Source organism: Somniosus microcephalus, chromosome 6 (assembly GCF_052327205.1).
Source record: "Somniosus microcephalus isolate GS21.2 chromosome 6, FLI_Smic_1.0, whole genome shotgun sequence".
Classification (NCBI taxonomy): Eukaryota; Metazoa; Chordata; class Chondrichthyes; order Squaliformes; family Somniosidae; genus Somniosus; species Somniosus microcephalus.
Genome location: NC_140992.1, coordinates 10,992,746 through 11,020,651, shown reverse-complemented (window position 1 = coordinate 11,020,651; position 27,906 = coordinate 10,992,746). Strand labels below are relative to the sequence as shown.

At 48.3% G+C, this 27,906-nt stretch overlaps 1 protein-coding gene across 1 annotated transcript in view; it reads left to right on the top strand.

Annotated features, from left to right (window-relative positions):
- Positions 1-27,906, top strand: part of fndc3ba (fibronectin type III domain containing 3Ba) — a 480,942-nt gene that overhangs the window by 308,335 nt on the left and 144,701 nt on the right. The window contains exons 9-12 of the mRNA XM_085989714.1: positions 1,385-1,444; positions 2,208-2,346; positions 4,963-5,016; positions 12,914-13,038. Of these exons, the coding sequence (XP_085845840.1) occupies positions 1,385-1,444; positions 2,208-2,346; positions 4,963-5,016; positions 12,914-13,038 (378 nt within the window). The remainder of the gene's footprint in view (positions 1-1,384; positions 1,445-2,207; positions 2,347-4,962; positions 5,017-12,913; positions 13,039-27,906) is intronic.

Below are 27,906 nucleotides of genomic sequence, written 5' to 3'. Positions count from 1 at the left end.
GGGCAGGTACAGCACGGGTTAGATACAGAGTAAAGCTCCCTCTACACTGTCCCCATCAAACACTCCCAGGGCAGGTACAGAACGGGTTAGATACAGAGTAAAGCTCCCTCTACACTGTCCCATCAAACACTCCCAGGGCAGGTACAGCACAGGTTAGATACAGAGTAAAGCTCCCTCTACACTGTCCCATCAAACACTCCCAGGGCAGGTACAGCACGGGTTAGATACAGAGTAAAGCTCCCTCTACACTGTCCCCATCAAACACTCCCAGGGCAGGTACAGCACAGGTTAGATACAGAGTAAAGCTCCCTCTACACTGTCCCATCAAACACTCCCAGGGCAGGTACAGCATGGGTTAGATACAAAGTAAAGCTCCCTCTACACTGTCCCATCAAACACTCCCAGGGCAGGTGCAGCACAGGTTAGATACAGAGTAAAGCTCCCTCTACACTGTCCCCATCAAACACTCCCAGGGCAGGTACAGCACGGGGTTAGAGACAGAGTAAAGCTCCCTCTGCACTGTCCCATCAAACACTCCCAGGGCAGGTACAGCACGGGTTAGATACAGAGTAAAGCTCCCTCTACACTGTCCCATCTCTACAACACTTCACACTATACAGAAGCCACAATGTTTATGCGAGAGAGCGATGTTAATCAGTTGAATTTTGCTAATTAGATTCGAGCCAATGCACTGTTCTGTAGCCGTGGGCCAGAGACACGGTGAAGGCCAGAGGCTGTCAGCTGAGCGTGAACACCTTGGGTGAGCTGCTCCTGTCTGGAATTTTCCGAAGTAAATCTCTGACCTGCAGGTGTTCCCAATTCGTGACCGCTTCCCAGAGCAGTCCAACACTACAGGCCGTAAACAGAACCCAGAACCCGCATCTACCCTGTCGAGGGATGAGAGACTTCAGTTATGTGGAGAAACTGGGATTGTTCTCCTCTGAGCAGAGAAGGTTAAGGGGAGACTGAATAGAGGTGTTCAAAATCATGAAGGGTTTGATAGAGTAAATAAGGAGAAACTCTTTCCGCTGGCAGGAGGGTCGGTAACCAGAGGACACAGAGTGAAGATAATCGGCAAAAGAACCAAAGGGGCGACGAGGAGAATGTTTGTTACGCAGCGAGTTGTTGTGATCTGGAACGCGCTGCCTGAAAGGGCGGGGGAAGCAGATTCAATAGGAACTTCCGAAAGGGAATTGGATAAATACTTGAAAAGGAAACATTTGCCGGGCTCCGGGGGAAGAGCAGGGAGGGGGGGTGGGGTGTGGAACTAATTGGGGAGCTCTTTCAACAAACTGGCACAGGCACGATGGGCCGAATGGCCTCCTTCTGTGCCGAATCATTCTCTGTGTTTCAATTCTAACCAGTGTGTTTGCACCTTCTTCAGTGGCGAAGATTTAGAATACAGCCTGACTGACTTACGGCCAACAACAGAATATCACTTCAGGTGAGCATGTTTGGAAAGACCGCTCGAACGGAGTCACAGTGTTTGTGAGCGAGACTCAGATTGGTAAACCCCCCCCCGATTATTTCTTTAAATTGAGAAATGTAGGTGAAGGCCGCAAAAAGCCAGAGGCGGATAAATCATTGGGTCATTAAATAAAATTGTGTTTTTTGAAAGCACTTTTGTTTATTGGTTATAAAACTTTTGGAGAGCGGGGGTGGGGGAAAGAAAGGTTTGACTGACGGTCAAGAATCATGGCGTCGGGTAATGAAGAGTCTGTTCACTTTCTGATTGGCCGGTGGGAAGGGGGGCGGGGCACCGCGAGGATGGGCGTGTCGGCCGACCAATGGCGGGTGTGCGGGGGGGGGGGTGGCGGTCGGTCGGAGGCAGCAGGTCATATGATGAAACCTCCGGGAGTACGTCCAATCAGAGTTGGCGATCTTTGGGTTGGGTGAAGGCATGTCTTTGAGTTCCGAAAGCCTGTTGGAGGGAGGAAGGACTGGGGGACTGCTCCAAGGAGAACAATCCCACGTTCTCGAGTGTCTCCACGCTGGAGCAAAGGTTTATTCAAATTGGGGGGGGTGGAATTTGCGAAAAGTATAAGCGTGCACGGGATGTGGGGAGACACGTCGCGTGCTAAAAGGTTCTCCATGAGAATTTACTTCCTCCAGCCCCTCGCCCCAACTGGCTGTCTGGCTGACCTCCATCCACCCTCGGCCCTGTTCTGCGCTCGCCTGACCGTCCTGTCTCACCTCGTGTTTTCCAGAGTTTCCACAATCTACAATTCAGTGAAAGGATCCTATTCGGAGCCGGTCAGCTTCACAACTCAGAGCTGCGCCCCCGACACCCCATTCCCCCCAAAACTCTCTCATCGGACCAAAAGCACACTGACCGTACAGTGGAAGGTAAGAGATGTTAGCGGGGCTGAAAGGGTTAAATTCTGAGGACAGTTTGCACAGACTGGGCTTGTATTCCCTCGAGTTTAGAAGATTAACTGGTGATCTAATCGAGGTGTTTAAGATGATTAAAGGAGTTGATCGGGTCGACAGAGAGAAACTAGTTCCTCTGGTGGGGGGAGTCCAGAACAAGGGGGCACAACCTTAAAATTAGAGCCAGGCCATTCAGGGGTGATGTCAGGAAGCACTTCTTCACACAAAGGGCAGTGGAAATGTGGAACTCCCCCCAAAAAGCTGTTGAGGCCGGGGGTCAATTGAAAATTTCAAAAATGAGATTGATAGATTTTTGTTCGGCAAGATTATTAAGGGATACAGAACTAAGGCGGGTAGATGGAGTTAAGATACGTCTAATTGAATGGTGGAACAGGCTCAAGGGTCTGAATGGTCTAATCCTGTTCGTATGTTCCTGTGGCAGTCGCACGATCCAACGATAATGGAGTTGTTGACTAATCACAGCGATCAATCTCCATCAATGAGTCTACAACAGACCCAGACATGAGGCGAGGAAAACCCCCAGTGGTGGAGAGCTTGGGGAACCAGAGGTCCAATAGTTAGGGGACAAGGTACAAGATTGTCTGATGAGTTTGAGAGTGTTGACTCTCTCTGTGTTGATAAATCCAATCAAGAATTCAGGAGCAACTTCTTTACTCAGAGAGTAGTGAGAATGTGGAACTCGCTACCACAGAGAGTGGTTGAGGCGAATAGTATCGATGGATTTAAGGGGAAGCTAGATAAACACCTGAGGGAGAAAGGAATAGAAGGATATGTTGACAGAGTGAGGTGAAGTAGGGTGGGAGGAGGCTCTTGGAGAGCAAATCTCCAGCATGGACCTGTTGGGCCGAATGGCCTGTTTCTGTGCTGGAGACTCGATGTAAATCCTTGCTGAGGTACAATTCCAGAGAGTCCAAGTGGCCTCCGATACCTCACCCATGCCTTTCCTGAGGTGAGTGTCAGGCGGCTAATGAACCCTTAAGGAGGCGTCACCGCTGAAGCCCAAATCCTGCTCTCGAGAGCCTCACGTGTGCAACTCCCTGCAGGGGACACGGGATAATGAGCAACTGTGCGGCACTGAGGCCGACGTTGCCATGCTGACCGCTAACCTGCCAGACTGAGGGTGTTGGGGCCTTCTGATCTTTGTGGCTCAACAGCAGACCAGGGAGTGAATTTATTAACTGACCACGGGTCCTGAACTTTCGGTCAGTTTATAACACAGGCGAGGGAACTGCGTAACGAGGCGGCATCGCTTTAAAATTGTCACAGAGTGAGGAGGGAGGTTTGGAGAAATATCTTTACACAGAGGGTTGTGTGAGCATGGAACGCTTTACCACAGGGACTGGTTGAGGCAGAGAGAACATTGCATCTTTCCAAGGAAAATTGGATCAATATTTGAAACAGAGGAACATACAGGACTATGGGGAGAGAGCGGGGCAGTGGGATTAGTTTGGGATTGATGCAGGGCTATGGGGAGAGAGCGGGGCAGTGAGATTAGTTTGGGATTGATACAGGGCTATGGGGAGTGAGCGGGGCAGTGAGATTAGTTTGGGATTGATACAGGGCTATGGGGAGAGCGCGGGGCAGTGGGATTAGTTTGTGATTGATGCAGGGCTATGGGGAGAGTGCGGTGCAGTGGGATTAGTTTGGGATTGATACAGGGCTATGGGGAGAGAGCGGGGCAGTGGGATTAGTTTGGGATTGATACAGGGCTATGGGGAGAGAGCGGGGCAGTGGGATTAGTTTAGGATTGATGCAGGGCTATGGGGAGAGAGCGGGGCAGTGGGATTAGTTTAGGATTGATGCAGGGCTATGGGGAGAGTGGGGCAGTGGGATTAGTTTAGGATTGATGCAGGGCTATGGGGAGAGAGCGGGGCAGTGGGATTAGTTTGGGATTGATACAGGGCTATGGGGAGAGAGCGGGGCAGTGGGATTAGTTTAGGATTGATACAGGGCTATGGGGAGAGAGCGAGGCAGTGGGATTAGTTTGGGATTGATACAGGGCTATGGGGAGAGAGCGGGGCAGTGGGATTAGTTTAGGATTGATACAGGGCTATGGGGAGAGAGCGAGGCAGTGGGATTAGTTTGGGATTGATACAGGGCTATGGGGAGAGAGCGAGGCAGTGGGATTAGTTTAGGATTGATACAGGGCTATGGGGAGAGAGCGGGGCAGTGGGATTAGTTTAGGATTGATACAGGGCTATGGGGAGAGAGCGAGGCAGTGGGATTAGTTTGGGATTGATACAGGGCTATGGGGAGAGAGCGAGGCAGTGGGATTAGTTTGGGATTGATACAGGGCTATGGGGAGAGAGCGGGGCAGTGGGATTAGTTTAGGATTGATACAGGGCTATGGGGAGAGAGCGAGGCAGTGGGATTAGTTTGGGATTGATACAGGGCTATGGGGAGAGAGCGAGGCAGTGGGATTAGTTTGGGATTGCTCTAGGAATGAGCCGGCACAGACATGATGGGCCGAATGACCTCTTTCTGTGTTGTAATCTTGTGTAGTTCTACAGAAGCAGTATACACGGAAGCGTCGATTGCAAATCTCTTTAAATTTTTTTAATTCTCACCCAGGCACCTGTTGATAATGGCTCAAAAATCACCAGCTACCTTCTGGAGTGGGATGAGGTGAGTGTGCATGGATTGGTCCTTGGGAATGCTGACAGCCGAACCCCTTCCGCTCTGAGTTTTGAGTAACTTGTGGTGAGGATCTTAGGAATCCCAGAATGCCTGTCATAACGAAACAAAATAAAAAATATAACTGTGTTAAGCGAGAAACACGAATATTTCTACTTAATAAATCTATTCAAAATATCAGCAGGAGATATCTTACTGGAATATAAACCTTGTAGACTAAAATGCACCTTTAGGAAGACAGGAACAGGAGGAGGCCATTTCAGCCCCTCGAGCCTGTTCTGCCGTTCAATGAGATCGTCGGAGGGGTTTTATTTGTCAAGGTGATTGGTCGCTTTTATTTGTCAAGACAATCGAAGGTCTGCAGCAACCTGAGCTGGAGATGTGTGTGTGCGACCTTGGGTACAACATGCAGTCACTCAGCGCTGACGGTCACTCAGAACTCCTGAAAAGGTTCACTCACTCTTCCTTCGATGGTTCAGAGAACATTCTGGGATCTAGAAATTTCTAAACAACTTTCCCCCACCCCCCTCCTCCACCCCCTCTTTTAACTCTACGTTGGTCTGCCTCAGTTAAATATGGGCTTCAAAATATAGGATGATTACAGCAGAATTAGGAGCAGGAGTCGGCCGTACGGCCCTCGAGCCTGCTCCGCCATTCAATAAGATCATGGCTGATCTTTGAACTCAACTCCATTTTTCCGCCCTATCCCCATATTCCTTGATTTGCTTATTGTCCAAAAACCTATCGATCTCAGCCTTGAATATACTCAACGACTGAGCCTCCACAGCCCTCTAGGGTAGAGAATTCCAAAGATTCATCACCCTCTGAGTGAAGACATTCCTCCTCATCTCAGTCCTAAATGGCCGACTCCTTATTCTGAGACTGTGACCCCTGGTTCTAGACTCCCCAGCCAGGGGAAACAGCCTCTCAGCATCTACCTTGTCAATCCCTTTCAGAATCTTATATATTTCAATGAAATCACCTCTCAATATTCTAAACATCAGAGTATCGGCCCATTCTACTCAATCTCTCCTCATAAGACAACCCTCTCATCCCAGGAGTCAGTCTGGTGAACCTGTGTTGCACTCCCTCTATGGCAAGTATATCCTTCCTTAGATAAGGAGACCAAAACTGTGCACCGTACTCCAGGTGTGGTCTCAGCAAAGCAAAGGTACAATTGTAGCAAGACTTCCTGGGGGAAAAATTCAGTTGTTTGCGCCTCCCGTTAGCGCCTTAAGAGGGCGCTAATGGGGCGCAAAGCAACTAGCGCCCGGGCGCGGCGATGTTTGCGCCACTCGCGAAATTAACTAGACATTTTGCGGCGGCGCTAAACACTACCGCCACGATCTCCTGCGCCCGCAGATTGTGATGCCAGTCGAGTGCTTAGCGCCCCGGACCGGATATTGAGTGGCGCCCCCTGCCTTACCGCCTGCCGCTAGCAACGACAGGTTGAGGGGAGCGTTTTGCAGTCAGAAAGGGACTGGGGGAGCGCTATTTAAAGGTGACCGCTTCCTGCCTTTTTTTGTCGGTGACATTTGTGCACCACGCATTCTGAGAGAGAGAGAGAGACTTCTGGAGAGATTCAACGCTGTGTGAAGGAGTTTTGATTACTGAGCAGCACTTTGCAGGTTCATTTTGATTTGCCCTTCCTTGCTTCACCAGCGCTCCGAGGTAGCGCCTCGCTGCTCGGCCTTTGCACCTTAAGACAGGTGTGAAGCGCCTGATTTAGCGCTCCAATCACCTCCAGGGGCGATAAAAGCCAAGTTTGCTGTCGGAGGCGATAATTAGCACCAGGCGGTAAACTTTGCGCACGGCCGATAATGGCGCCCCAAACGGGGCGATACTGAATTTTTCCCCCCCTTAGTCTTATAACCCAACCCCCCTTGCAATAAAGGCCAACATACTATTTGCCTCCCTAATTTATTTGTTATAGGTGTCACCGATCAAGAGAAAGAGTTTTTCTGACATCTTGGGGTAGATTCTCTGCCACAGAGGGCGGTGGAGGCCAGTTCATTAAATATATTCAAGAAAGAGTTCGATATATTTCTTTAGGCTAAAGGGATCAAGGGATATGGGGAGAAGGCAGGGACAGGGTACTGAATTTGGATGATCAGCCATGATCTCATTGAATGGCGGAGCAGGCTCGAGGGGCTGAATGGCCTACTCCTGCTCCTATCTTCTATGTTTCTATTTTCCCGAACCTGTCGAGAAGAAGGCGGGACTTCCCCTTTCGGGTTTTTGACCCACCTACTTCGACGTCCGGCCAATCCACGCGATTTCCCCTTGATTGACCTTGTTGAGCCCACCCAGCGGGCTCAGCGGGCCAATTAAGGGCCACCCGGCAACAGGTGACGTCACAGACTGCAATTTCATCTGTCAAGAGTTTTTGACAGATGAAATATCAGTGTTTCACAGCTGTTTGAAGCTGTGAAACACTGACAGTCTGAGTTCTACCATGAGTCATTCTGCACAGACTCAGTTAGAACTCTTACCGGCACTCAAAGCTGAAGGCTGTCACTTTTGACAGATCGCAGCCGTTCAGCTTGCAGTTCCGGCTGAGTGATGGGCTCCCGATGGCTACAGGAAGAAAGGCTGTTAAGGTAAGTACAGGTAAGTAAAAGTTCTTTACACACTTTAGACACACCAAACACACTTACCTTTACACTCATGCACCCATCACTCACCTGAGCACCGACATCGCGACCCCTCCAACTTCTTCAACCCGACAGCCCGCCTGCTCTAACCTGGCGTGGTTTGGAGCCGTCGGGAAACCCACACGAAACCCCTCAAAATAGGGATTAGGCTAAAAACTGCCTGTTAACAGGCAGTTAATTGGCACTAATCCCTTCCCGCCTGGTTTCGGCGGGTCCCAGTGCGGGGCGGGTACCCGCCGCCCCTGAAACTTACGTGGGGCGGGGTTTTGGGCGGGATGGTGTCGGGACCCCCAAATTCGGGATTTCCCCCCCCCCCCCACACGCCTGAAAACCCGCCCGACGGCTGGGGGGAAATTGGGGCCCTTGCGCTCGTGCTCTTCCTCGGACACTGAAGTGGGGAGGAAAACTTTGTGTTAAAAAAAGATTCCTGCCCACCGCTGTCTAGTTTCTCGCCCCCCCTTCGGCCCTTTAATGGCTGGTTACACCCGACACTGTAGCTTCTGTGCCCAGGGCGCCGTGGCTTAATGACGACAACAAGAGCCAAGAGGTCGCGGGTTCAAGTCCCACTCCACAGTCTTGAGCCCATAATCCAGGCCGACACTCCCAGTGCAGTGCTGAGGGAGCGCTGCACTGTCGGAGGTGCCGTCTTTCGGATGAGGCGTTCAACCGAGGCCCCCGTCTGCTCTCTTAGGTGGACGTAAGAGATCCCACGGTCACTATTTCAAAGAAGAGAAGCAGGGGAGTTCTCTGGGGCCAATATTTATCCCTCAGCCACCATCACTAAAAACAGATGATCCGGTCATTCTCCCATTGCTGTTTACGGGATCTTGCTGTGCACTAATTGGCTACCGCGTTTCCTACATTACAACAGTGACTACACTTCAAAAAATACTTCATTGCCTGTGAATCACTTTGGGACGTCCTGCGGTTGCGAAAGGCGCTGTAGAAATGCAAGATCTTTCTTTCTTTCTATTGAATGCTGCAGGGAAACCAGCCTTCGAAGGCAAAGCACCCGAGAGGAGCAGAGCCTGCGGGACATACTCGCACCCGGTCCTGGCTTCACGCAGACGTCCTGGGGGCAAGGGAGGCAGGAAGTGCCGAGATTTCCAAACCGAGTGGGGCACCTTCCACCCTCCGCAAACTTGAGCTCATCCAAAAGTCCCGTTCGCCCATCAACCCCTGAGCTCACTGACCCACATTGGCTCCCGATCCGGCAACGCCTCTTTTCTCTAAATTCTCATCCTTGTTTTCAAATCGCTCCATGGCCTCGCCCCCTCCCTATCCCTTCAATCTCCTCCAGCCCTACAACCCCCCGAGATCTCTGCACTCCTCCAACTCTGGCCTCTTGCGCATCCCCCAATTTTAATCGCTCCACCATTGACGACCGTGCCTTCAGCTGCCTGGGCCCCAAGCTCTGGAATTCCCTCCCTAAACCTCTCTGCCTCTCTCTCCTCCTTTAAGACGCTCCTTAAAACCTCCCTCTTTGACCAAGCTTTTGGTCGCTTGTCCTAATTTCTCCTTATGTGGCTCGGTGTCAAATTTTGCTTGATAATCGCTCCTGTGCAGCGCCTTGGGAAGTTTTAATAGGTTAAAGGTGCTATATAAATAGAAGTTGTTGTTATTTGACGTCACCCAGCCAGTCCTGCCCGTTCCCGTGACACTCCGCGAGAGAAGCTCTCGCTTCGCCCCCCAGTGAAATCAGACCCAAGCTCTGCCCCCACCCACCCAATTAAAGGCACCTTTGTGCCCTCGGGGACCAGGAATTTCAGCGGACCCTAAACAGAAACCGCCCGGAGTGACGAATCTAAGCAACGAGCGCCAATGGTGCCGAGGCTGGATCCGCCATTTTGAGCCACCACCCTCCTCTTTCCCCCCCCACCCCTCACTCCGTACAGTCGCTTGACCCAGAGTCAGCCTGTACAGGCGTTCCTTCATCACTGGGAAAGCCCCCTGGCCAATGTTACCCGTCATTTTTTGGGGGGGCCGCACATAGAAACATAGAAGATAGGAGCAGGAGTAGGCCATTCGGCCCCTCGAGCCTGCTCCGCCATTCAATGAGATCATGGCTCAGCATCCAAATTCAGTACCCTGTCCCTGCTTTCTCCCCATATCCCTTGATCCCTTTAGCCTTAAGAAATATTTCCAACTCCTTCTTGAATATATTTAATGAATTGGCCTCTACTGCCTTCTGTGGTAGAGAATTCCACAGGTTCACCACTCTCTGGGTGAAGAAATTCCTCCTCATCCCTGTCCTAAATGGCTTACCCCTTATCCTTAGACTGTGACACCTGGTTCTGGACTCCCCCACCATCGGGAACATCCTTCCTGCATCTAATCTGTCCAGTCCTGTCAGAATTTTATAAGGTTCAATGAGACCCCCTCTCATTCTTCTAAACTCCGAGTATAAGCCCAATCGACCCAATCTCTCCTCATACGTCATTCCTGCCATCCCAGGTATCAACCTGGTGAATCTTCGCTGCACTCCCTCCATGGCAAGAACATCCTTCCTCAGAGAAGGCGACCAAAACTGCACACAATACTCAAGATGTGGTCTCACCAAGGCCCTGTACAACTGCAGCAAGACATCCTTGTTCCTGTACTCAAACCCTCTCGCTACGAAGGCCAACATACCATTTGCCTTTTTAACCGCCTGCTGCACCTGCATGCTTACCATCAGTGACTGATGCACAAGGACACCCAGGTCTTGTTGCACTTCCCCTTCTCCCAATCTATTGCCATTCAGATAATAATCTGCCTTCCTGTTTTTGACACAAAAGTGGATAACCTCGCATTTATCCACATTATACTGCATCTGCCATGCTTCTGCCCAATCACCCAACCTGTCCAAATCATACTGGAGTTTCTCGGCATCCTCCTCACAGCACACATGCCCACCCAGCTTTGTGTCATCTGCAAACTTGGAGATATTACATCTAGTTCCCTTGTCTAGATCATTAATATATATTGTGAATAGCTGGGGTCCAAGGACCGATCCCTGCGGTACCCCACTAGTCACTGCCTGCCACTCGGAAAAAGACCCGTTTATTCCAACTCTTTGCTTTCTGTCTGCCAACTAGTTTTCTATCCAAGTCAATACCTTGCCCCCAATCCCATGTGCCTTAACTTTACACGCTAATCTCTTATGCGGGACCTTATCGAAAGCCTTTTGAAAGTCCAAATACACCACATCCACTAGTTCTCCCTTATCTATTTTACCAGTTACATCCTCAAAAAATTCCAGTAGATTAGTCAAGCACGATTTACCTTTTGTAAATCCATGTTGACTTTGTCCGATCCTGTAACTGTTTTCCAAGTGCTCTGCTATTACATCTTTTATAATGGACTCTAGCATTTTCCCCACTACCGATGTCAGGCTTACCGGTCTGTAATTCCCCATTTTCTCTCTACCACCTTTTTTGAATAGTGGGGTAACATTAGCTACCCTCCAATGCATGGGTACTGTTCCAGATTCTATCGAATGTTGGAAGATGATCAGCAATGCATTTACTATTTCTAGGGCCACTTCCTTAAGTACCCTAGGATGTAGATTATCAGGCCCTGGGGATTTATCGGCCTTCAATCCCGTCAATTTCCCTAACACCATTTCCCTACAAATACTGATTTCTTTCAGTTCCTCCCTTTCATCAGAACCTATGTTCCCCAAGATCTCTGGGAGGTTATTTGTGTCCTCCTTTGTGAAGACAGAACCAAAATATGTATTCAATTGGTAAGCCATTTCTTTGTTCCCCATTATAAATTCCCCTGATTCTGACTGCAAGGGACCTACGCTTGACTTCACCAATCTTTTTCTCTTCACATATCTATAAAAGCTTTTACAATCAGTTTTTATGTTCCCTGCAAGCTTACTCTCATACTCTATTTTCCCTTCTTAATTAATCCCTTTGTCCTCCTTTGTTGAATCCTAAACTGCTCCCAATCCTCAGGTTTACTGCTTTTCCTGGCCAATTTATATGTCCTCTCCTTGGATCTTATGCTATCCCTAATTTCCCTTGTTAGCCACGGTTGAGTCACCTTTTTTGTTTTATTTTTATGCCAAACTGGGATGAACAAATTCTGTAGTTCATCCATGCGGTCTTTGAATGTTTGCCATTACCTATCCACCGTCAACCGTTTGAGTGACATTCCCCAATCAATCCTTCCCAACTCATGCCTCAGACCATCGTAGTTTCCTTTATTTAAATTGAGGACCCTGGTCTGAGTCAACTACTTCACTCTCCATCTTAATGAAGAATTCTATCATATTATGATCGCTCCGACCCAAGGGGCCTCGTACAACAAGATTGCTAATTAATCCTTTCTCATTACATAATACCCAGTCTAAGATGGCCCGATCTCTGGTTGGTTCCTCGACATATTGGTCCAGGAAACCATCCCGTATACACTCTAGGAATTCCTCCTCCACAGTATTGTTACTAATTTGGTTAGCCCAATCTATATGTAGATTAAAGTCACCCATGATGACTGCTGTGCCCTTGTTGCACGCGTCTCTAATTTCCCTTTTAATGCCATCCCCAACCTTAGCATTACTGTTTGGAGGTCTATATACCACTCCCACTAATGTTTTCGGCCCATTCATGCGCGTTTTTTTCAATTTATAAACCTGCTCGTCGGCTGCACAGGATCCCTGGGGCACTGCGTGGCTGGGGGCACATTGCCCATGGCCAAACTTTCTAACATTTCATTCTCGGCTCGTGGGTGTCGCTGGCAAAGCCCAGCATTTATTGCCCATCCTCCTAGTTGCCCCTTGAGAAGGTGGTGGTGAGCCGCCTTCTTGAACCGCTGCAGTCTCGTGTGGTGAAGGTACTCCCACAGTGCTGTTAGGGAGGGTGTTCCAGGATTTTGACCCAGCGACGATGAAGGAACCGCCAATATATTTCCAAGTCAGGATGGTGTGTGACTTGGAGGGGAACTTGGAGGTGGTGGTGTTCCCACGCACCTGCTGTCCTTGTCCTTCTAGGTGGTAGAGGTCGCGGGTTTGGGAGGTGCTGCCGAAGAAGCCTTGGCGAGTTACTGCAGTGCATCTTGTAGATGGTCCACACTGCAGCCACGGTACGCCGGCGGTGGAGGGAATGGATGTTTACAGCAGTGGTAACTGGTAGTAACTGCCCCTGTCCTTCTAGGTGCTGGAGTTTGCGAGTTCGGGAGGTAAGACTGCTGTGAGCCGTGTGACTATCTATCGATCTAAATGGTCTCTCTACCTTCCTTGTGTTTAGGGGAAACGGAACAGCGGATTCCAGGAATGTTACTTTGGCAGCCAGCGGCACTGTAAACTAACCAAACTCTTACCCGCCATTGGCTATACCTTTCGGTTAGCAGCGTGCAATGAGATCGGCACCAGGTAGGTGGCTTGATGCCTGTTTTAAATCTGGCCCAGAATAATGGATGGCGAGACTTCACTGGAAACCCTTTTTTTCTCTCTAGTTTGTCCATGGTCTGTTTGTGGAATCTTGCTGTGCACAATTTGGCCACCAGGTGAAAGCCAGCGCCCGGGCTGAGGCAGCCTGATATAGAGACAACCCTCTCTTCCTTTAGGGACACCCTCCACTTCATTGTTTTTTCTTCATGGAAGGGGTGACACTGGCAAGGGCGGCATTTATGGGCCATCCCTGGTTATCCTGAGCAGGTGGTTGGAGGGCTTGCTCCTGTAGCGATTGTTTGTCCAATGGTGCAGCCATTTTGACTTTAAGAGTCAACCATATACCCTAGGACTGGAGTCACATAGAGGCTCAGTCCGAGTAAGGATGAGGTCCCGCATAAGAGATTAGCATGTAAAGTTAAGGCACATGGGATTGGGGGCAAGGTACTGACTTGGATAGAGAACTGGTTGGCAGACAGGAAGCAAAGAGTTGGAATAAACGGCTCTTTTTCCGAGTGGCAGGTAGTGACTAGTGGGGTACCGCAGGGATTGGTCCTTGGACCCCAGCTATTCACAATATATATAAATGATCTAGACGAGGGAACTAGATGTAATATCTCCAAGTTTGCAGACGACACAAAGCTGGGTGGGTGTGTGTGCCGTGAGAAGGATGCCGAGAAGCTCCAGTATGATTTGGACAGGTTGGGTGATTGGGCAGAAGCATGGCAGATGCAGTATAATGTGGATAAATGCGAGGTTATCCACTTTGGTGGCAAAAACAGGAAGGCAGATTATTATCTGAACGGCAGTAGATTGGGAGCAGGGGAAGTGCAACGAGACCTGGGTGTCCTTGTGCACCAGTCGCTGAAGGTAAGCATGCAGGTGCAGCAGGCGGTTAAGAAGGCAAATGGTATGTTGGCCTTCATAGCGAGAGGGTTCGAGTACAGGAACAAAGATGTCTTGCTGCAGTTGTACAGGGCCTTGGTGAGACCACACCTTGAGTATTGTGTGCAGTTTTGGTCACCTTATCTGAGGAAGGATGTTCTTGCCATGGAGGGAGTGCAGCAAAGATTCACCAGGCTGATACCTGGGATGGCAGGAATGATGTATGAGGAGAGATTGGGTCGATTGGGCTTATACTCGCTGGAGTTTAGAAGAATGAGAGGGGATCTCATTGAAACTTACAAAATTCTAACAGGACTGGACAGACTAGATGCAGGAAGGATGTTCCCGATGGCCGGGTAATCCAGAACCAGGGGTCACAATCTCAGGATAAGGAGATGAGGAGGAATTTCTTCACCCAGAGAGTGGTAAGCCTGTGGAATTCTCTACCACAGAAGGCAGTGGAGGCCAATTCATTAAATATATTCAAGAAGGAGTTGGATATATTTCTTAAGGCTAAAGGGATTAAGGGATATGGGGAGAAGGCAGGGACAGGGTACTGAAATTGGATGATCAGCCATGATCGCATTGAATGGCAAAGCAGGCTCGAGGGGCCGAATGGCCTACTCCTGCTCCTATCTTCTATGTTTCTATGACAGGTTTCCTTCCCTAAATGGACATTACTGAACCAGTTGGGTTTTTATGACAATCCAACAGCTTTCATAAGAACATAAGTAAGAGGAGCAGGAGTCGGCCATTTGGCTCTTTGAGCCTGCTCTGCCATTCAATAAGATCTATCGATCTCTGTCTTGAATATACTCAACGACTGAGTCTCCACAGCCCTCTGGGGTAGAGAATTCCAAAGATTCACCGCCCTCTGAGTGAAGACATTTCTCCTCATCTCAGTCCTAAATGGCCGACCCCTTGTTCTGAGACTGTGACCCCTGGTTCTAGACTCCCCAGCCAGGGGAAACATCCTCCCTGCATCTACCCTGTCAAGCCCTCTAAGAATTTTATATGTTTCAATGAGATCACCTCTCATTCTTCTAAACTCTGGAGAATATAGGCCTAGTCTACTCGATCTCTCCTCATAGGACAATCCCCCCATCCCAGGAACCAGTCTGGTGAACCTTTGTTGCACTCCCTCTATGGCAAGTATATCCTTCCTTAGATAAGGAGACCAAAACTGTGCACAATACTCCAGGTGTGGTCTCACCGGGGCCCTATATAATTGCAGCAAGACGTCTTTACTCTTATACTCTAATCCTTTTGCAATAAAGGCCAACATACCATTTGCTTTCCTAATTGCTTGCTGTACCTGCATGTTAACTTTCAGTGATTCGTGTACAAGGACACCCAGGTCCCTCTGAACACCAACATTTCCCAATCTCTCTCCTACCAAAGTGGATAACTTCACATTTCTCCACATTATATTCCTCTGCCGTGTCCTGCCCACTCACTTAACCTGTCTATATCTCTTTGCAGCCTCTTTGCGTCCTCCTCACATATTACTTTCCTACCGAGCTTTGTATCATCAGCAAACTTGGATACATTATACTCGGTCCCCTCATCTAAGCCATTGATATAGATTGTGAATAGCTGAAGCCCAAGCACTGATCCTTGCGGTACCCTGCTAGTTACAGCCTGCCAACCCGAAAATGACCCGTTTATTCCTACTCTCTGTTTTCTGTCCGTTAACCAATCCTCAGTCCATGCTAGTATATTACCCCCAATCCCATGAGCCCTAATTTTGTGTAATAATCCCCACCTTATCAAATGCTTTCTGAAAATCAATATATACTACATCCACTGGTTCCCCCTTATCTACCCTGCTAGTTACATCCTCAAAAAACACTAACAGATTTCCCTTTCATAAATCCATGTTGACTCTGCCCAATCATAGTAAGATTTTCTAAGTGCCCTGTTACCACGTCCCTAATAATAGATTCGAGCATTTTGCCTAGTACTGATGTCAGGCTAACTGGTCTATCGTTCCCTGTTTTTGCTCTCCCTCCTTTCATAATTTATTTTCTGGAACCACCACACAGACCAAAACTAGGGGCCATAAATAAATGTCACTAATCAATCCAATGGGGAATTCAGAGAGAAACTTCTTTACCCAGAGAGTGGTGAGAATATGGAACTCGCTACCACAGGGAGTGGTTGAGGTGAATAGTATAGATACATTTAAGGGGATTCTAGATAAACACATGAGGGAGAAAGGAATAGAAGGATATGTTGATGGGGTGAGATGAGGTAGGGTGGGAGGAGGCTCGTCTGGAGCATAAACGCCAGTTGGGCCGAATGGCCTGTATCTGTACTGTAGACTGCACGTAACTCAATGAATGCTTAATAAGCCCCAGATAGGAGTGTAGTACACACGGTTCAGATGTATCTAAGCTGGTCGTAGGTTCTACACTGTAAAGGTTAAACCCACGTTCCTGTCAATATCTCAGTGCAGCCGATCTCGCCCTTCTGATTCGCCAACAAGTCAGACGCAAGAATTCAAACGGAGTAAGAAATATAATCACAAGTAGGGACGGGCTTCCTGGGGTTCCTGGGCTGGATTGGCAGCATCTGCACGCTGGATATGGCCCACATTCTGGACAGCCTCCATCCCCCGCTCCAGGGATACCGTAGACAATCTACGTTCCTTCTACATGGGTCATAGGGCCTGTTATGCTGCCTATTCCTGAGGTGCCGGTTTCACACAGCCAGTGGCACACGGGTACACTTGCTGCACCAGCTAAGTCCAACTGCTGGGCGGCCCAGTAAAAGGAAGTCGAAGAGTCTTTGGGTAATTACGGATTTTCTTTCCTCCTTTTTCTCCTACACTCGCTTTTTAAAAAATTCTCGCCCTTTATTCTCAACCCTCTGCTTCCCTTAATCTTCATTTCCTGATTATCAAATTTCATATTTCATTTATTCACTTCCCTCTCTTTTTGTCTAATTTCTCTCTCCATCTCTCTGTATTTTTCTCCCCTTCCCTCGCTCTTTCTCTCTCACTCGCTCTCTCTCTCTTTCACTCTCTCTCAATCGTTCTCTCTATCTCTCTCGCTCGCTCTTTCTCTCTCTCGCTCTTTCACTCTCACTCGCTCTCTCTCTCACTCGCACTTTCTATCTCTCACTTGCTCTCTCTCTCGCTCTTTCAACCTCTCTCACTCACTCTCTCTATCTCTCGCTCACTCCCTCTCTCCCTCCCTCTCTCCTTCTCCTTCTCCTCTCCCTCGCTCCCTCTCTCCCTCTCCCCTCTCACTCTCTCTCCCTCTCGCCCTCTCTCACTCTCTCCCTCTCCCACTCACTCCCTCTCTCTCTCTCACCTTCTCTCTCTCCCTCTCTCTGTCACTCCCTCTCCCTCTCTCTCTCTCTCACCTTCTCTCTCTCCCTCTCTCTGTCACTCCCTCTCCCTCTCTCTCTCTCTGCCTTCTGCCTCACTGACTCCCTCTCCCACTCTCCCTCTCTCACTTATTCACTTTCTCTCTCTTTTTCTCCCTCTCCCACTCTCCCTCTCTCACTTATTCACTTTCTCTCTCTCTCTCTCTCCCTCTCTCTCTCTCTTTTTCTCTCTCTCTCTCTCTCTCTCCCTCACTCACTCCCTCTCCCACTCTCACTCTCTCTCACTCACTCTATCCCTCTCTCTCTTTCTCACTCTTTCTCTCTCTCCCTCTCTTTCTCTGCCTCTCACTCTCTCTCACTCACACTCTCTATCCCCTCACACTCTCTATCCCCCTCACTCTCTCTATCCCCCTCACACTCTCTATCCCCCTCACTCTCTCTATCCCCCTCACTCTCTATCCCCCTCACACTCTCTATCCCCCTCACACTCTCTATCCCCTCACACTCTCTATCCCCCTCACACTCTCTATCCCCTCACACTCTCTATCCCCCTCACACTCTCTATCCCCTCACACTCTCTATCCCCCTCACACTCTCTATCCCCCTCACTCTCTCTATCCCCCTCACACTCTCTATCCCCTCACACTCTCTATCCCCCTCACACTCTCTATCCCCCTCACACTCTCTATCCCCTCACACTCTCTATCCCCCTCACTCTCTCTATCCCCTCACACTCTCTATCCCCCTCACACTCTCTATCCCCTCACACTCGCTATCCCCCTCACACTCTCTATCCCCTCACACTCTCTATCCCCTCACTCTCTCTATCCCCTCACTCTCTCTATCCCCTCACACTCTCTATCCCCCTCACACTCTCTATCCCCTCACACTCTCTATCCCCCTCACACTCTCTATCCCCTCACACTTGCTATCCCCCTCACACTCTCTATCCCCCTCACACTCTCTATCCCCCTCACACTCTCTATCCCCCTCACACTCTCTATCCCCTCACACTCTCTATCCCCTCACACTCGCTATCCCCCTCACACTCTCTATCCCCTCACACTCTCTATCCCCTCACTCTCTCTATCCCCTCACTCTCTCTATCCCCTCACACTCTCTATCCCCTCACACTCTCTATCCCCCTCACACTCTCTATCCCCTCACACTCTCTATCCCCTCACACTCTCTATCCCCTCACACTCTCTATCCCCTCACTCTCTCTATCCCCTCACACTCTCTATCCCCTCACTCTCTCTATCCCCTCACACTCTCTATCCCCTCACACTCTCTATCCCCCTCACACTCTCTATCCCCTCACACTCTCTATCCCCCTCACACTCTCTATCCCCTCACACTCTCTATCCCCTCACACTCTCTATCCCCTCACACTCTCTATCCCCCTCACACTCTCTATCCCCTCACACTCTCTATCCCCTCACACTCTCTATCCCCCTCACACTCTCTATCCCCTCACACTCTCTATCCCCTCACTCTCTCTATCCCCTCACACTCTCTATCCCCTCACTCTCTCTATCCCCTCACACTCTCTATCCCCTCACTCTCTCTATCCCCTCACACTCTCTATCCCCTCACACTCTCTCTCACTCACACTCTCTATCCCCTCACACTCTCTATCCCCTCACACTCTCTATCCCCCTCACTCTCTCTATCCCCCTCACACTCTCTATCCCCCTCACACTCTCTATCCCCCTCACACTCTCTATCCCCCTCACAATTCACAATTCAAATCGCTTTATTGGCATGATAAGTTACATCTTATGTTGCCAAAGCATCAAAATACATTTATGGTTTACCACATAAACGCAGTTCTATTCATACAGTGTATAAACAGGTATATCCCTGAGTGTATAAATATACATTCGCATTGTTTATATATATTCTTTTCTTAGTTTACTGGTTGGCTCTCTGTTCATGGCAAGCTGTAATATAGCGTGCCGCCAGTGTTATACAGCTTCTCTCCTCTCCCAGTAGGAATGGGAGTTTTTGGTTGTCATTCAGATTTCTGAAATCAGGGCATATTTGTGAGAATTTTTGGTAGAAATTCTCCCTGATGCCCTGATATTTTCCACAAGCTGTGAGGAAGTGCATCTCTGTCTCCACCACTCCCTGACTGCAGTGCGAGCATATCCTGTCCTCTCTTGGCAGCCTGGTCTGCCTGTGTCTGCCTTTTTCGATCGCTAGGCTATGTTCGCTAAGTCTGTACCTTGTCAAGGTTCTTCTCAGTTTGTTATCCTTTACCATGGTCAGGTAATCAGCTATGTTGTATTGTCTGTTTAGGGCCAAGTAGCAATTGAGTTTGCTTTGGGTTTTTGTTGTTTCTGCCCAATATGTCAGATATTTTTCCTTTTGCTTAGCGACGATTGTGTTGGGTCGAATTCTTTGTGTTGCCCTGTCACTGTCCTGGGGCTGGTTATTGTTAGTATTGTTAGTAGTTACTTCACTGAGTCCCAGGACTAGTTGACTGAGGGTATTCTTCTTTATGGTCAGCTCTTGGCATTTCAGGGCGTCGTAGTGATAGCATTGGGGATTGCTCATTTGTAGGTGATTCCAAAATTTGGTGGCTCTTTTTTGGATAGTGATTATTAATGGATATTGGCCTAGTTCCGCCCTGCATGCATTGTTTACTGTTTTCCTTTGAGTCCGGAGGATACTTTTACAGAATTCTGCATGTAGGATCTCAATTGGGTGTTTGTCCCATTTTGCAAATTCTTGTTGAGTTAGCGGTCCCCATACCTCACTGCCATAGAGTGCAATTGGTTCAATTACTGATTTGAAAATTTTGAGCCAAATGCTAATTGGGATTTCTATTTGGATTGATTTTTTGATGGCATAGAAAGCCCTTCTTGCTTTCTCTTTCAGTTCATTCACAGCCAGTTTGAAGTTTCCCGTAGAACTGATTTTTAAGCCCAAGTATGTGTAGTTAGTGGTTTGTTCAATTTTGGTTGTTCCTACTGTGAAATTTATTTTGGGTCCCTGATGTTTGGATCTTTGCTGGAACACAAGGACTTTGGTTTTTTGGGGATTTATTGTCAGGGCCCAAGTCTGGCAGTACGACTCCAGCAGGTCCAGGTTTTGCTGTAGCCCCTCTTTAGTAGGTGACAGCAGAACCAGGTCGTCTGCATAGAGGAGGAATTTAACCTTGGATTCATATAGGGTGAGGCCGGGTGCTGTAGATTGTTCAAGTAGTTTTGCCAATCCATTTATGTAAATATTAAAGAGTGTCGGTGAGATTGGCGAGCCCTGCGTCACCCCCCGCCCCTGTGGGAAGTATTTTGTTTGTTTGTCTCCAATTTTAACTGCACATTTGTTGTTTGTATACATTGATTTAATTACATCATATGTTTTCCCTCCTACCCCACTTTCGATAAGTTTCAGGAATAAACCGTCATGCCAGATGGAGTCGAAAGCCTTCTGGAAATCTACAAAGCATGCGTAGATTTTGCTTTTGTTATGGTGAACGTGTTTGTCAATTAGGGTCTGTAGGGTGAAGATATGATCGGATGTTCTATAGTTTGGCAGGAATCCAATTTGGCTTTTACTCAAGACATTGTGCTCCTCAAGGAAGTTTATAAGTCTTTTGTTTATGATGCTACAGAATACCTTCCCCAGGTTACTGTTTACACAGATGCCTCGATAGTTGTTTGGGTCGATTTTGTCCCCACTTTTGTATATGGGCGTTATGAGTCCTTTGTTCCAGATATCAGGGAAATAACCGACACTCAGAACCAAGTTGAAGAGTTTTAGGATAGCCAGTTTCATTTTGTTGTCTGTGTGTTTAATCATCTCGTTTAGTATGCCGTCTGTCCCGCAGGCTTTTCCTGGTCGCAGGTCCTTGAGTTTTTCAAGAAGTTCTTTTTCTGTTATTATGGCGTCCAGCGGGTTTTGGTTATCTTTTATGGCCATTTCTAGCTTTTCCAGTTTTTTGCATATTTGGTGTTGCTCTGGTCTTAGTGTGTTTTTCTGGTATAATTTTTCAAAGTGGTTTACCCATGTGTCCCCATTTTGAATGGCCAAATCGTCGTGTTGTTTTTTGTGTAGTGTTTTCAAGTTTTCCCAGAAACAATTGGAATCTATGGATTCCTCCATGGAGCTGAGTGTATTCTTAATATATTGCTCTTTTTTGGTTCTGAGTGTGTTTCTGTATTGTGTTAGTGTCTGACAATAAGTAAGGCGTAGTTCCTCGTTTTCTGGATGTCTGTGTTTTTGGTTTGATATTTTTCTAAGTTTTTTCCTCATGTTATGGCAATCTCGGTCAAACCATTTTTCATAGTTTTTTGTTTTGGGTTTGTTCTTGCGAGCTTTCAAGTTTGCATTTGTTGCCAAATTATCAAAAATATTGTTTAGTTTACTAACTGCCCGGTTTACGCCTTCTTTATTGTGAGTGTATATGTTATCCAGAAAGGTGTCTAAGAGAGCTTGAGTTGATGCATTGCTAATTGTTTTCTGGTATTTTTCCGTGTCGTTTTTGGCCCATCTGTACGATTTTTTGGTGTTGTACAGTTTACTGGGTTGTGTTTCTATGTTGTTTGTTTCTGTCTTTTTGAGGAACATAGTAATTTGACTGTGATCTGACAGTGTTGTTTGTGGTTTGACTGTGAATGCTCTGAAAGAGGATGGGTCTAAGTCTGTAATCATATAGTCTACTGTGCTGCAGCCAAGAGGTGAGCAATAGGTCGATCTTCCTAGGAGGTCTCCTATGAACCTACCATTGACAATGTACAGACCCAGGTTTCGACAGAGCTGTAGTAGCTGTTTTCCATTGGTATTTGACTGCTTGTCGCAGTTATGCCTGTATGGAAGGGAAGGGATGTCAAAGTGGTTATTCCCGAAAACGTAATTGTTTCCCTGATTATTGGTGAAGTCTGGTTCTTCGCCCGTTCTTGAATTGAGGTCCCCACAGATCAACACGTTCCCCTGGGCCTGGTATTGGATAATTTCCCCCTCCATGTTGGAGAAGGTGTCCTCTTTAAAGTACGGGGAATCGATTGGAGGGATATAAAGTGCGCAAATGTAAACATCTTGGGTGTTTGAGATAATCTCCCTCTCAAGTTTGAGCCACATATGGTTTTCGCCCTTTTTTATAAATTTGATGTAATTCTTAAGTTCTGTTTTAAACCAGATCAGTATGCCTCCGGAGTCTCTGCCTTGGGTTACACTTGGTAATTTATTGGAGGGGACCACCAGCTCAGTGTACCCTTGGGGACAGCCAGTGTGTCCTTTTCCTTTATACCAAGTTTCCTGTAAAATGATAATATCTAGGTCTTTAGTTTCATCTATGAACTCTGGGGTCCTACTTTTCACTTCTCGCAGTGAAGAGCGTAGACCTTGGATATTCCAGGTCGAAATATATAAGGATTTCATGTTAAGTTTGATCTTTTACTATGATAGGTTAAAGAGTGGTACGTGTTTGTCGTGTCTAAGTGTGGGAAAAAAAAGATCACATCAGTTGTCTACAAAAGTTAATACAATTTGGTTACAGTTCTTTCTATTAATTAGTCCTTGATCCATAAGGCGGAAGTAGATGCTGCTGCACATCTGCTTATTGTCTCTTAATGGATTGTTTCTGTCTGAGGTATTGCGTACGTCCTGTGCATCTCTCCCTCTGTCTGGCTGGGAGCAGTCCTATTCCCCTGTGGGACAGGAGTGGTGCAGGTCTGATATTGTTGTTTTGCATGGGGATCCTCTCTGGTCTCGGTTGGTGTGTTGGTGGTCCTTGTAGTGTTCCTGATATGTACCCCGCTGATCTCTGGTGGTCGGGGGGGGGTCCTCTTGGAGTCTGGGTATGGACCCGGTTAAAAGCGACGTCCTTCAGGGCTTTAGCAAAGATCGATATTCTTTGCCTTTGGATGTGGACGTGGTCGTAAAGACATTCCTCATCGAGGGTGGGGTGTTGGGCCAGGTGTACGTTGTGGTTTGATTCGCAGTCTCTTGCTATGCTGGCATTTATCTCATGAATTGTGTTGTTGTTGAAGTCTGTTCTCGGCAATATTGTGGAAACAGTGATTCTAGTGTTTGGAAATGTACTGCTTGCTTTCCTAATCATTGCTCTGAGCGATGTTGCTACTTCTTTCTGTTGGGTCTTTAGGTCATTTGTGCCCGTGTGTATTATTATGTGTTGGGGGGAGCCTAATCTGGCTTTGGTCAGCCATCCCATGGCTCTGTTTGTTGTTGGGCACCAGATCTTTTCTACTTTACTTCGAGGGAATAGCTTTTTCTCCCATAGAAATTTCCCATTTGAGTCCATGAGTATTACGACGTCAGCCTTGTTTGTGTTTACTGTCTGGTGGCTTTCGCTTGGACTCATAGTGTGTGTGCTGGGCTGGGGTGTCTGGTGTGTGCGTACCTCTTGTGAGCGGCCCGCTTGTGGTTCCACGGTGGTGGGGGAAGATTGCGAATCAGTATGCTGGTCGGTCTGTGTGGCACCCCTTGTATTGTGTGTCTGTTGCTTTTGTTCCGTGTGGGAGTGCAGCCGTTCCGTCCGGCTCTGTCTTGTCTTATCTCTAGCCTCTGGTTGCTGCTCTAATGGTGTTATCTCTCCTCTATGGCTCTCTTCTTTTTCCTGCAGCTCTTTCACCTGATTCCTAAGTAGATTCACCTGGTTCTCAAGTAGCTTCAGCTCTCTCTTGTGTCTCTCCCTCTCCTGATTTTGATAGTCATTCATTTTGAGGAAGTCCTCTCTAAGTTTAACCACCTCTATCTCTAATTGATTAAATTTATCTTTTGGTTGTATCTGGCTGTGTGATCCCGGGGTATGTGCCTGGTCGGCCCTGGAAGGCTCACTCACTTCCTGGCTAGGCTGGTCGGCCCTGGAGGGCTCACTCACTTCCTGGCTATGCTGCTCTTCTCTTGGTGAGCTGGGAATGGTAGGGGGACTATGTGTGGCTTCCTCCCTGGTAGTTATGCTGGGGTTTGTCAGTTGTATCGTGTGGCTGTGGTTCCCCGGGGTTGGTGTCTGGTTTGAACTGTGTGGCTCGTTCACCTCCTGACCAGGCAGATTTTCTCCTGGTAAGTTGTCAATGTTGGGGGGAGTGCGGGCCACTCTGGGGCTGTTCCTTCCCCCCTTAGTTAATTTTTTCAGTGTCCTGAAGGCTGTTGCAAATTTGTCGAGGTTGCCTTGCACTAATATTGTTCCGGTATTGTACGCGTTGACCGTCGTAGTTGAACTGTCTCCTGGTGTGTTAATTTTCATTATGGACCCATTTGCGGTATTTTCTAGCTTAACATTGGTATAGTGTGATTTTATTGCTGTGATCCAAGCCACTGGCTGATCTGAGTAGAAAATGAGGTTACTTTTTGTCCCATTGTTGTAACAGTCAGCAAAAAGTGTTTCTGGTTTTTCTCTCATCTGCTCATGCTTGATCGCTTTTATAGCTTTTTTTGCAGTGTTGGGGGGAATCTGGAAGCGGGGCTGTTGTGGATCTTCTGATTCGCTCATTTTTGGTAAAGTATTGTTGATCTTAGAATAAGCTTTTCTGGGGCCCCGGGTTTGGTGTTTCCCTCTCCCTGTTCGCGAACTTTCCCGGTCCCCCTCTTCGACCCCGTGGTCCCTGGGCCTCGGCTTCTGGGTTCACCCTTCTCAGGTCTGGGTCTGTGAGCCGCTGTTTCCCGGTGCCTTCGGGCTGTTCCCCTCCCCCTCAGAGGTCTCTGTGCCTCTGTCTCGGCCTGGCTCCTCGGGCCTTTCCCTGGCTTCAGTCTCCCTCCCTGGGCCCTGTACTCACAGTCTTGGTTTGCTTCTGGAAGCCTTCTGGTTGCTCCCCTTCGCCTCAGAGGTCTCTGGGCCTGGCTCCTCGGGCCTTTCCCGGGCTTTCTATCCCAGCCGCCGCTCGGGCTGTGCCTCGTTCGCCGTTCGGGTGCTGGACTGCGGTCGTCGCTCGGGTGCTGGACTGCGGCCGCCGATCGGGCCGTGTCTCGTTCGCCGCTCGGGCTCCCCGAGTCACCTCGTTCCGGCTGCCGCTGCGTCTCCGTGCGGCCTCCCCGATTCGCCTCGTTTCCCGAAGCGGCCTCCCCGAGTCTCCTCGCTCCGGCTGCCGCTGCGTTTCCGTGCGGCCGAGTCACCTCGCTGTTCTTTGGTTTGTATATTTTTTTTTTTTTTTTCCCTTATTTCTTTTTTTTTTCTTTGGCTTTTTTTTTCTAATTTCCTCTGGTTTTTTTTCCTTTGGTGGTCTTTTCCTTCCTTACTTAATCTAGACTAAACTAAACTTAAACTTAACTAAACAAACTAAACTAACTTAACTAGAACTAAATTTAACTTTAAAACCTTTTTAAACTTGAAATGAACCTTTTTTTCCCCCACTTTAAACACTAAAAACACTAAAAATTCAGCAGCCCATCTTCAGCGTGTGTATTCACTCTGTCTGGCTGTCTGGCTCACACTCTCTATCCCCTCACACTCTCTATCCCCTCACACTCTCTATCCCCCTCACACTCTCTATCCCCTCACACTCTCTATCCCCCTCACACTCTCTATCCCCTCACACTCTCTATCCCCCTCACACTCTCTATCCCCTCACACTCTCTATCCCCCTCACACTCTCTATCCCCTCACACTCTCTATCCCCTCACTCTCTCTATCCCCTCACACTCTCTATCCCTCACACTCTCTCTCACTCACACTCTCTATCCCCTCACACTCTCTATCCCCCTCACACTCTCTATCCCCTCACACTCTCTCTCACTCACACTCTCTATCCCCTCACACTCTCTATCCCCCTCACACTCTCTATCCCCTCACACTCTCTCTCACTCACACTCTCTATCCCCTCACACTCTCTATCCCCCTCACACTCTCTATCCCCTCACACTCTCTCTCACTCACACTCTCTATCCCCTCACACTCTCTATCCCCCTCACACTCTCTATCCCCTCACACTCTCTCTCACTCACACTCTCTATCCCCCTCACACTCTCTATCCCCTCACACTCTCTATCCCCTCACTCTCTCTATCCCCCTCACACTCTCTATCCCCCTCACACTCTCTATCCCCTCACACTCTCTATCCCCTCACTCTCTCTATCCCCCTCACACTCTCTATCCCCCTCACACTCTCTATCCCCTCACACTCTCTATCCCCTCACACTCTCTATCCCCTCACTCTCTCTATCCCCCTCACACTCTCTATCCCCCTCACACTCTCTATCCCCCTCACACTCTCTATCCCCCTCACACTCTCTATCCCCCTCACACTCTCTATCCCATCACACTCGCTATCCCCCTCACACTCTCTCTCCCCCTCACACTCTATATCCCCTCACACTCGCTATCCCCCTCACACTCTCTATCCCCCTCACACTCTATATCCCCTCACACTCGCTATCCCCCTCACACTCTCTATCCCCCTCACACTCTTTCTCTCACTCACTGACTCTCCCTCTCTCTCTCCCCCTTTCTCTCTCTCTCTCCCGCTCTCTCTCTATCCCCCTCTCTCCCTATCCCCCTCCCTCTCTCCCTCTCACCCTCCCTCGCTCCCTCTCACTCACTCATTCTCTCTCTCTCTCTCTCCCTCTCCCTCTCTCTCTATACCCCTCCCTCTCTCCCTCTCCCTCCCTCTCTCTCACTCACTCTCTTACTCTCTCTATCCCCCTCATTCTCCCTCCCTCACTCTCTCCCCCTCTCTCCCCTTATTTGTAATAAGGTGGATGAATTGGCTGCGCAAATAGAAGTAAACAAATATGATTTGGTTGGGATTACGGAAACGTGGCTCAAGGAAGGCCAGGACTGGGAACTCAACATCCAGGGGTGTTCGATATTCAGGAAAGATAGGCAAAAAGGAAAGGGAGGTGGGGTAGCATTACTGGTTAAAGAAGGGATTAACACAATTGTAATGAAGGATATTAGCTCTGATGAGGTGGAATCTGTATGGGTAGAATTGAGAAATACTAAGGGGAAAAAAACGTTAGTGGGAGTGGTTTATAGACCTCCATACAGTAAGGCGGAGGTTGGGGATGGCATTCAAAGAGAAATTAAAGAAGCGTGCAATAAGGGCACAGCAGTCATCATGGGTGACTTTAATCTACATATAGATTGGGCCAACCAAATGAGTAACAATACTGTGGAGGAGGAATTCCTGGAGTGTTTACGGGATGGTTTCCTGGACCAATATGTCGAGGAACCAACCAGAGATCAGGCCATCTTAGACTGGGTATTATGTAACGAGAAAGGATTAATTAGCAATCTTGTTGTAAGAGGCCCCTTCGGTCGGAGCGATCATAATATGATCGAATTCTTCATTAAGATGGAGAATGAAGTAGTTGACTTGGAGACTAGGGTCCTCAATTTAAATAAAGGAAACTATGATGGTCTGAGGAGCGAGTTGTGTAGGATTGATTGGGGAATGGCACTCAAAGGGTTGACGGTGGATAGGCAATGGCAAACATTCAAAGGCCGAATGGATGAACTGCAGAATTTGTTCATCCCAGTTTGGCATAAAAATAAAACAAAAAAGGTGACCCAACCGTGGCTAACAAGGGAAATTAGGGATAGCATAAGGTCCAAGGAGAGGGCATATAAATTGGCCAGAAAAAGCAATAACCCTGAGGATTGGGAGCAGTTTAGGATTCAACAAAGGAGGACAAAGGGATTAATTAAGAAAGGGAAAATAGAATATGAGA